At 31.9% G+C, this 11,193-nt stretch overlaps 1 protein-coding gene and 1 non-coding gene across 2 annotated transcripts; one reads left to right on the top strand and one right to left on the bottom strand.

The window, feature by feature from the left end:
• Positions 1–1,579: 1,579 nt before the first annotated feature.
• LOC126715714 (WAT1-related protein At4g30420-like) lies at positions 1,580–5,764 on the bottom strand. The gene is made up of 7 exons (XM_050416471.1): positions 5,419–5,764; positions 5,185–5,256; positions 4,948–5,064; positions 3,319–3,520; positions 3,073–3,231; positions 2,762–2,913; positions 1,580–1,975 (listed from the first exon to the last, which is right to left on the bottom strand). Exons 1-7 carry the CDS (start codon positions 5,595–5,597, stop codon positions 1,747–1,749), a joined length of 1,110 nt encoding a protein of 369 aa, XP_050272428.1. The 5' UTR covers positions 5,598–5,764; the 3' UTR covers positions 1,580–1,746.
• Positions 2,028–2,116, top strand: LOC126716296 (small nucleolar RNA SNORD116). Its single transcript, XR_007652098.1, has one exon. It is a non-coding gene; the product is annotated as a small nucleolar RNA SNORD116 (small nucleolar RNA).
• Positions 5,765–11,193: the final 5,429 nt, after the last annotated feature.

Below are 11,193 nucleotides of genomic sequence, written 5' to 3' on the forward strand. Positions count from 1 at the left end.
ATTATAAAAGTTGACTTTGTGTGCATGGACCAGTAGGCAAAAAAGTAAAATGTGGACAAACCAATTGAAGATTCAAATCATTTCCAAGTTACAATCTCGAGAGCTATAAGAGCATTCTCATCAGGTGTGTCAAATGCCAAATATTTTGCATTTGACACACCAAACACCACTATTCAAGCCTCATGAGGTGTTCTAAATGTGTCAAAAATTTGAAACATGTTACAGTACCGTCTCAAATATGAGACGGTACAGATATCAATGCCAAAATTTTTTATTATTTGTTTATTCACCGGGTTTTCTCTCTCATATATTCATTTTGACTTTCTCTCTCTCTTTTCTCTCATCTTCGTTCTTTTCTCTCATCTGAGTTCGTTCTTTTCTCTCTTGCCAATCTCGCCGAAGCTACCAATCTTGCCGCTGATCTAGCTAGAGCCATAGTCGTCCTCCATAGCTCCCTCTACACTCTCATTCTCTTCCTCTCTCATCCTCAAGCCGCCTGAAGCCGATCTCGCCTAAAACCACCTCAAGCCGCTGAAACCGATCTCGACTAAAGTTGCCTGAAGCTGATCTCGTCGCTTACGTCTCCCACTTGAAGCCGATCTTGCCACTTGAGCTGTGGGTTTGTTTGATTTGGGATGGGTTTTGAGGTTTGTGAATGTGGTGGGTTGTAGGTTAGTTGTGGCAGTGGTACTGTGGTTGTGGCGGTAATTTGGTGGTTGTGGTGGTGATTATTGGGTAGTTGTGGTGGTTATTTTTTGGGTTGTTGTGGATTTTTTTTTTTTTTTTAAGATGCTGTTAGTGGATGTGGGTTTGTGCCGGTGGTGGCTATTGATGTTGTTGCGGCAGTGGTTGTTGGTGGTTGTTGTTGCAGTAGTGGTGGAGGAGTTGTTGTTGTTGTTGTTGGAGGAGTTTAATATATTATTTTAATGTATAGAAGGGAAGAATAAAACATCTGATAAATGAAATGTTGTAAAATGACATGGTAAAATAATAAAATAAGCTTTTGGTATGTCAAAATGACATTTTTTATAGAAGAGCTACTGAGAATGCTCTAAAGAATTCTTATCCTTCTTCTAATTCTTTACCAAACTTATTGTCACCAAACTTAATCAATTCCATCACTTTTCCATATACGATCCGAAAGAATCAACAATTTTCAATTTTCGACATTCTAAAGAACATGATTTCAAGAAAATTTCATAACAAAAGCATAAATCTCAACTCTTGAGAGGGGTGTTAATTTATAGGTTATTGTTCGTGGGGATTGATGAGTCAAAGAACATCGTGACAACATGTCATCCTTTGAGAGAGAGAGAGAGAGAGAGAGAGAGAGAGAGAGAGAGAGAGAGAGAGAGAGAGAGAGAGAGAGAGAGAGAGAGAGAGAGAGAGAGAGCATTTGAAAAATGAAATGTGATGATTAAATGTACTCAATAATTCATAATAATATTATGGGTTAGGCTTAAATTCAATATCCAATAGTACTAGATCCGTTGAAATAATGACATATGTCCACTTTTAGACATGTGTCACCATCTGACCAGGTCCAGTACACTAATACACTGGACCTAAACCAAGTCTTAATATTTCTTTTATTTCACATTTTAATGTTACAAAATTCTTTCCTTCAAGTTTTATCTATCAATAGTTGCACAAACATGTTCTTCGATGCTAATCGATACACCATTGCATGTGAAGGTATTTTCTTTCTTTCTTTCTTCTCTTTTTTTATTTTTTATTTTTTTATATTTACTTACATATCCCACTCTCATCAACATTGCATGCTTTATCAGTCAAAAGGGGTTTCTCCAAATCAATTTTCCAACTTGTTTTCTCTGAAGTATCAACTTCCGAGGTCTTCACGGTACTTGCCTCATCAGTCTGGAAATTTGCGTTTTCTTTGATTTCAACAAGGTCTTTGGCTTTACCCCATAGCACGGCATATAAACCAATAATCACACTAACTCCACCAATTAAGCTGAAAAAATCCACATTGGTCTATTTTAGATATCTAAAGTTAACTTATCAAAGCATTGATAAATTGCCAAAAAAACACATTCAATTGCCCAAAAAATATGAATGAAAAATCCAAGTTGTCATAATAATTGTTGTAAAGTGCACTAACATCAGGTGTGCTAAATGCTAAAAGAAAAGAAAAGAAACGCACTAATTAATACACCAAACACTAAAAGCCCACCTATATGAAGGGTCATTATTGAGTATTCCTGGAATATCATAAATGTGTACTCTCCCATTTCAAATAACTATAAATCCTACTAATTACATTTATGATGAGACCCACAATTTATGTAAGAGGATGAGTACGCATTTATAGTACTCTTGGATGTATCAATTGCCAAAAAAATTTGGCACACTACCGTACAAATAGAATGGCATAAATATTTTGTTAATTTTGTATTCAAAGTTCTCTCCTCATGATTGTAGGAATTAATTAATAGTTATTTAAACTTTCTCTCTCCCATATGTATTCATTGCTTTTGAGAACAAAAAAGAAAAGAAAAGAAAGAAAGAAAGAATATAAAAAGAATCAAAAGAATAAAAATATATATTTATCTAAATAAAATAGCTTTTTAATGTATCAAAATAGCATATTTTTAAAACACATGATGCTAGTACATAACATAATTTTGTTAAAGTCTCATCTCGATCAAAACAGAATGGAATATAGGGATATTCTGGTTAAATAAAAATTACTTTTAATTAAAAAGATATTCCAAGTTTTACAAAGTTGAGACAATGTTACCTTCCGGTATAGATCTTCTCATGAAGAAACGCAGCAGCCAATATGGTCACAATAACTGTGCACAGAGGATTGAACATTGCAGAAAAGAGTGGACCCCTTCTTGATATGATCCATGCTTGAACGAAGAATGAAAGCCCAGATCCTATACATCCCTACTCATATGATATTCCAGTTTCAACTATTAAGATCATGTCAATTTTTAATTCAATTAATTATCATCTTAAATGAGCAATTAAAATGAACATTTTATTGAAAACCAACTACGTACTGAAAAATGTTCTTAGCATTTGCTTAAATAAAAAACTACTTACTGTAAATAAAATACATGCAACTTCAAGAGGTGAATGTATATTCCATGCATTTGGGTCTCGCTCTATAAATAGTGTAAGGATCGCTGATTGTATTGTGGCTGAGAAACACATCCAAGCTGATAAAGATAGGTGGTCAGAATAGCTTTCTGAAACTAGAACCTGGTTAAATTAAATTATAGCTTTTTAGTGATCTAGATCTAGTATAGTTATCAGATCATTAAAAGAGAAATATAGATCTATCGATACCTGTAAAATCAGCCATAGTGCCCAGCAACAACAACTTGCAAAGAGAAATAGACAACCCAGCAGCCAATTTTCTGGTTGTAATTCAGCATTAAGCAGCTTTGGCCCCTTAAGCAATGCCATGAACATTGCTCCACTGACACACAGGATTGTCCCTAATATCTTGGCAATAGTTCTCATGCTTCCAAAATTCAACTTCTCCAATCTAATTATCAAATAAATAAACTTGTAAAAACTTTGGAAATAGATAGGGTTTATTTTAACTGTCCACCCTAAACCATAACTTCATTTGCAATGTTCTTCCTAAATAAATTACAAATTGTTGCAATTGAAACTCTTATCAAGGTTTTTTCTTTCTTAAGATACAATAGAATTTTATTTTATAGCAATCACTTCAAGATAATTTCTCTTTATTATTAGGCCATGACATCAAATTTTTTTTTTTATGAGAGGCTTGAACCTCAAATATCTTATTCGATGAAAAAAATATTTTATCGGTTAAGCTAACTGAAACCCACGTCTTGTTCTCCAAATAATTTTTCAAATTAAATAAAAAATAAAGGACAAATAGTGGAGAATTGCACTAATCTATCAAAATTACTATATAATTATAACTTAATTTGAAACCTACAATATCACACTAAGGCTCCGTTTTGTTGGGATGAAAATAGGAGGGATGAAAAAGGGAGAGAGAAAAATAGGGGAGAAAATGTTGTTTTCCTTTATTTGGTTCAAGAGAGAAAATAAGAAGGAAAGAAAACAATGTGGAAGAAAATCACTCTGGGCCCACAAATTTTCATCCTCTCCATTTGGGAGGAAAACTAAGGAGATAAAAGGAGAAAAGATGCTCCAAATATTGAATTACTCATTTACTCCCTCAAAGCTGCTATCCAAGTCAAGTGAGTTATGATTACTTAATTAGCTTTTGGGTTGAGGACATCCTATATTATTTGTGCTAGTCTTGGATCAATGGGTAGAGGATTAGTATTTTATGAAACCCAATCAACGTATTTTCTTTTTTAATTTGTGTTTGGGTTTTTTTAGTTTTTTTTTTTTTTTTTTAATGAGAAATAATGTGCAACTAAAAAAAATTAGAGTTTTATACTTATAAATGTATTTTATATATTTGTGGGAAATATAATAAAAAAATTATAATATTTTAATAGTTTTATCTAATAGGGATATGAGAGTAAATTTATCTGAATTAAATTTTCCATCCTCTCTTTTTTCTTTTCAAACAAATAATTATGTTTTTCTTCTCTCCGCTTTTCCATCCTCCCAATCAAACACATATGAGAAAAAACTAAATTTCTTCCATTCTCTTACTTTTCTATCTCTTTCCAATTTTCTATCTTCTCACTTTTTCACTCATCTAACCAAACAGACCCTAATATTTTTTAATTTTGATATTTTTTTAATCATTGAAATGTTTATTGCATATTAGTCAATTAAATAGGGGTCTAAGAAAAACATAATAAAACAAGGGCATTAATTGCAAATTTTCAAATTTTATAATGAACATTAATGTAAATGACCATATATATAATACTATAACCAGGGTGAATAGCTACAATTAACCCAAAAACTGAGCACTGAACTAATTACAGAACACAATAAAGTTAATAAATTTACCCAAGAATAGATGCGAGTACAAAGGTAACTGCGGGGACAAGATTGCTCATCGCACTTGAAACTGATGTTGATGCTAAGTATAGGCCCTCAAAATAGAGGTTCTGATTCAATGTGACACTGCAGTGGGGGGAGAAGGTAAAGAATCTTAGTAGGTCCCAATAAATAATTTAAAGTAATTTAGAAAAATATAGATAAAAACTTAATTAAGGAAGGAAACAAATTCAGATAGAAATCTACCCAATAAGAGCGTTCAAAAATATCAAAGAGAAGCTTCTCAAGTTCAAAGAACACTTAATATTGGAGTTTCTCCTGCCAACAAAAAGCCATATTAATCATACGTTTCCATGCATTAATTTGTGTCACAAAAAATGAATAGATCTCATGTCTATAAGGTCTACACCAATACGAGAAGGGCATTGCATACAACAATTATACAAGATGAGAGAGAGAGAGAGAGAGAGAGAATATCACCTTGAGAAATAAACTATTGGTGTCATAATCAAAGTTGCTATGGCTTGCCTGTAAACTACAAATACCCTGGGACTCATTCCTTGTACCAGAACTATTCTAGTGAAGAGAGAAATACATGCATAAGAAAATTGCAACCCCACCATAGCCATTGTAGGCTTGTGCTCGTCGAAACCACCCATAGCTACACGGGGATGCAAAAGAATTTTCCTCGGATATTCAAGTGTGACTCTGTGACACACCAATGTATAAGATATGCATAGAAAAAGAGTGGTTTATTTATAGTTGGTATAGAAAGTATGTGAGTTGTGACACACTTTCCTAGGAATGACAGATTTTGGCCAGTGCATGTTTATGTGAATCATGACAGGTATAAACTATAATAGAATGTTTATATACACAAAAGTTTTGACAGGAAGTTTAATGTAGGCGGCATATTGCTAGTAGTAAGTAAAAAGATAGGTTAGTAATAGACCTAAATAAAAACCAATGAAAGTTTGCCAACTCAACAGGTATGGAGATAATTCTAAATGTTTAATTTTTAAAAAACTCAATTCCAATTATAAAAACAGGCAAGCCATAGTTACCAGAACTAGAAGTATTGAGATAATTCTAAATGTTTAATTTTTGTATAAATTTAATCATTGTTATAAAAAATAAAAAATCAATAAAAAAAAAAGAAGGGGGGGGGGGGGGGGGGCTTGGCCATGGATGATGTTAGAGTATATTAGACATATTAGCTCAATAGTATAGGCCAAAACTCATTCTATTTTATATGCAAGACAAGTCTCATACTTATACTAGAAGTTTAGGATTTGTCATCTTATATATACCCATGTTATGTTCATTACAATACAGAATTTGAACTGCATTCTTATATAATAAAGAAGTAACCTAAGAGCTTCTTCTATGGATGTAGGCCGTTAGGGTAACTCTCGTGTTCTTGTGTTATTTATTTTATGCTTCCATTTCCACATTTATTCTAACACATTCAACTTAGTATATTAATGCTAATATTTAATAGATGAGTCTAGGTCGAACTATCAACAACTCAATCCAGTCTTGAAATATATATATATATATATATATTGGGAGTTAAGTTAATTGAAAATTTTTCATTCAAAAATTATTATCTTATGAAATTATGTATTTTATCTTAGGAAAATAGACAAAGAAAAAAAGAAGCTTATATTCAATATCAAAATTGGAGATTTGCTGTTTTAAAGTTTTATTTATTTTATTTTTATCAAGGAGATGAAGATGAAATCATTGAAATTTGATGTCAGCCTTGCTGTTCTAATTAGTTGGCATAATGATTAATTGGTTTTGGAACTTTACTCATAATGATGGATAAATCTATAAGAATGTCTGTCCTCTCCATGTTCCATTCGCATTTTTTATTTTTTATTGTTTGCCTTACTGGTAAAAGTTAGATATAATAATCTTTAGAAGTTAGGGTCTTTCAACTTTCAATTGGATCCACTGAAAAAGAATCATATAATGGTACAAATGCCAACCAAACCATATGGGCTATAGCTGACTCTTTTTGCTGAATGCTGGCTGACTCAGCTGACTAAAAACTGTGAATTCTTTTCCATATATGCATGCATATGGTTGTATTTATAAATTATGGCAATTTTCTGGCACCGTCCACGCCTCGTGTGTAATGACTATACACATATACTATATACAAACATCAGAAGAAATGATTTCAAGGTGAGATTTGATGCCTGTGATGATAGTTCAAAAATAATTAATGTTCACACTCAATTTTTGTCATAATGTAAAATAATGGCCAACTTGTACCAATGAAGTCTGTCACTCTGTCCCTTATTGTCAGAAGAAAGTGTCGGTTTGGTACCATTCATTTTAAGAAATATTACATCTAAGTATCTAACTAAGTTTTGTTGCGAAATTGTTTTGAAAACATTATAGATATAATATTACTCATGTATTTTTTAGGTTGTCTAAAATGAGGTTATTTATTTATTATTTGTAAAAGCTATACCCAAAAAAAGTAAAGTTTAAACATGGTGTTTGATTTAGAGTTTGTAATCCATTCTCAAATTCAAGATCATTTGTACAAAAAAGAAGAATATGTAATTTTGATGGGCCTTCAATAGCCCTTTCGATTGACATTCAATTGACCTTTGATCAATCAAAAAGCAATCAAAAATTGCAAATCAATTTTTGCTAATGTGTTTTAATTGAAGTTGGATTGTTTTTAATCCTACTTGCTTCGCCTATATGAAGGCCCTTTAGGGACGACTTTAAAGTTGGAGAGGCAAAAAGCCTTGTGCTATTCATATCAATTTCATCGGAATGGGATTATTCATACTTTAGTCTTCAAACTTTGTTTGTCCATGCTCTTTGACATAGTTAACATAGCCTTGGGCTGTTCTTCATCGATGGTTCAATGGTGCATATATATCGAGCTGGATTTTCTGTAGCATAAGCTTGGGCTTCATTGATTTAACAGGATTTTCGGCCCCATGAGATTTTTTTTTTTTTTTTTTTTTAAATTCGACTCATGTATGGGGTAGGCCCATCTTGTAAAAGCTAGCTGGTGGGTTCATAAACATCAAAGGGCAGTGGATTAAAATTAAATAGGCCTAACTCATCCGGATGCTGAGGTGGGCCTAAGGGCTTTTAGGTTATAAGGCTAGGGCTCTCTCTCTCTCTCAATGTTTCCGAAAATATTTTTTTTTTTTTTGTATTTGGAACGTGTGAAAATGCAAATCAAAATAGAAGCCCAAAAAACGTTTTTAAAAATGTTATATACTTAACAAACCACCACAAATGTTTTTTAAACTCATTTTAAATGTCACAACCAAATACAAGAAAAAAAAAGGTTTTTGAAACATAAATCTTTTTTAAGAAAACATTTTTTATCCAACACAACAAAACTTAAGGTATTAGATAATTTCAATTAATAAATTTCTCTTTAAATTCATTTGATGAGATAGGGGATACTTGAGACGCCGCCCCACAAATTAAATAAATAAAGTACCAAAGGCTTTCGGGGCTTACACCTATTCGAAAGAATTGAATAACCCCCCCCCCCCCCCCCAAAAAAAAAAAAATTTTGTATTTACGTTATATTTTGTATGAAAATCAAATTTTTGTTTAGTAGTAATACATTATACATATCTCTTGTTATATATATATATATATATATATATACTATTAAGAATAGGATTTTTTGTTTGAATTTCATCATTTTGCATATTAAAATATTCTCACACAAATTCTTAAACTCTTTAAAATACCTATATCTTTTAGTTAAATAATTTTAAATTTAAAAACACAAACTGGTTGAAAGAGTAATCTACTATTTTTTAAAAAGATCCTTAAGTTTTAAGCTTTCAAACTTTTGTTAATTCTCACGTAGAGAAAGATTTTAAAAATTAAAACACTATCTTTACCTTACTTTTAAAGATTATTTCACTAAATCCAAAAAAAAAAGAAAAAAAAGAAGAGTCTAATTACAAGCATAAAACGCGTGTAATGAGTCTAATATATATATAGTAATTCAACTAGTTGGTATTTATCCTAAAAATAAAAAATAAAAAACTAGTTGGTATCTTGACGCTCAACAGGAGTTTTCTAGTGCCCAACCACTGCTTTCCAAGGTGAACTTTAATGGCACTATGTTTAAAAATGTAGACCAAGCGAATATGTGGTTGTTATTAGGGATGACATGGGGTAATCTATTGCTTCACTATCTTAGAATATTACTCTACCGCTCTCAATTGTGGAAATTGAAGCTCTGGCAGCTATTCAAGCTCTTGATTTTTGTTGGGAAATTGGTATTGACTCAAGGAGATGATTCAGAGATAATCATCAACTCTTTCAGGAATGAAGCTACTTCTATGTCCGCTTTTGGTCATCTAATTTGAAAGGCTAATTTTAATGTAGAGACCTTTGATCGTTTTTTTTTTTTTTTTTCCTCATGTTTGGCCAGAAGGTAATTTTGTAGTTTATAACCTTACTAAACATACTTTACATGTCACAGGTTTTCATTTTCTGGTTTGGATGGAAGAGCCGACTTAGTTTCGGTTAGTTAATAAAATTCACAACTTTAAAAAAAAAAAAAAAAAATTGTTGGTATCTTTTGGTGTGTCTAACAAAGATATTCAAAAACTGATTGGTATCTTAACTTGATAATAAGAGCAATTATCATGAAGTTGATATCATAGGTTGGAATCTTTATTATTAAAAAAAAAAAAAAAAACAAAAAAAAAACAAAGACATTCATGATATATACATATATTCCAGCACATTTAATCCAGAATCATTATCACCAAAAATAAAAATAAAAATCAAACCAGATAACCATTTGGTTGATCTAGAGGCTACGGTTTCTCATCTAGATCAACACGTAATAGCGCATCTTTAAAGTGGGACTTAAAATTACGAGGTTCACAAATTAAACCAGCAATTGGGAGAGAGACACATAACGTTCTACGTTACATATATTAATATATTTCTCTTTAGGTCTTCTAGTTTGAATTTTCTATCAATATCGCAGTATTATGCAAAATCAATTCTCACCGGTATAATTTGGTATGTTTTGGATACTACTCAGCCATGAACCATGTTTATGAATTGACAATTTTGTGCAGGTCGGTTCTCTATTAAAAAAAAAAAGTTGAGCATTTAATAAATCGCTACGAACCAAAATCTTGACCAGATATATTAGGAACCTAACACCCAAATACAAGTTGAGCTTGATTGAAATTAATTAAATTTGGTGCGAATTAAACGATTGACAAGGGAAACAATTGGTTCGTTCAACTTAAAAGTTGGACCACGTGGCAACTACTTGAGGTGACAATTGTGATTAAGCTCTGGTTGTACAAAATGGTTAGTAGGTGGACGACGACTAAATACCCACTCATCCGTGTGGACAACCATTGTGTGTTCGTCTTCATCACTCGGCAGCCCATGGGAAGGGACATATATCAATATCATGCTCTTTTTTACATTTTCTTTTAATTAATCGATCTTTTGGCTTTTTAGTTTAAATCTTATACTGGGTTCCAGTTAGCTCAAATGGTAAAGTCTCTGATAGTTGTATAAGAGATCTGAGATTCAATCCCTACCTACACCAAAAACTGATTGGTGTCTTAATCTAATGATAAAGAGCTATCATCAGGAGCGAACGTCATAGGTTGAAACTTTCTCAAAAAAAAAAAAAAAAAAGTTTAAATCTTATACTCTATACTTTGTTTGGCTGAAGTTGAGGGAAGATAAAAGAAAATGTTTAATGCATTAACAACCTCTTCGTCTTTTTTTTTTTGATAAATGCCACACAAACTTGCCACATATGTTTAGTCTATTAACAACTTCTTCGTCTTTATTTTCTGAAAAATGACACACAAACTTCCCACATATGTTTAGTCTATTAAAAACTTCTTCGTCTTTATTTTCTGATAATTAGTCTATTAACAACCTCTTCGTCTTTATTTTCTGATAAATGCCACACAAACTTGCCACATATGTTTAGTCTATTAACAACCTCTTCATCTTTATTTTCTAATAAATGCCACACAAACCTGCCACATATGTTGTCTATTAACAACCTCTTCGTCTTTATTTTCTGATAAATGCCACACAAACTTGCCACATATGTTTAGTCTATTAACAACCTTTTCGTCTTTATCTTCTGATAAATGCCACACAAACTTGCCACATATGTTTAGTCTATCTAATAAAATAATGTTACGTTATTTTTCGTGACAACTCTTAATATTCGTGCTTCTCTTCATGTCCACT

Source organism: Quercus robur, chromosome 2 (genome assembly GCF_932294415.1).
Source record: "Quercus robur chromosome 2, dhQueRobu3.1, whole genome shotgun sequence".
Lineage (NCBI taxonomy): Eukaryota > Viridiplantae > Streptophyta > Magnoliopsida > Fagales > Fagaceae > Quercus > Quercus robur.

Coding starts and splice junctions, on each gene's coding strand:
- LOC126715714 (XM_050416471.1), bottom strand. CDS start 5,597: ATGGGTGGTTTCGACGAGCACAAGCCTACAATGGCTATGGTGGGGTTG. Junction 3,232..3,318: donor CACTATGGCTGATTTTACAG/GTATCGATAGAT, acceptor TAATTTAACCAG/GTTCTAGTTTCAGAAAGCTA. Junction 2,914..3,072: donor TTGCATGTATTTTATTTACA/GTAAGTAGTTTT, acceptor TCATATGAGTAG/GGATGTATAGGATCTGGGCT.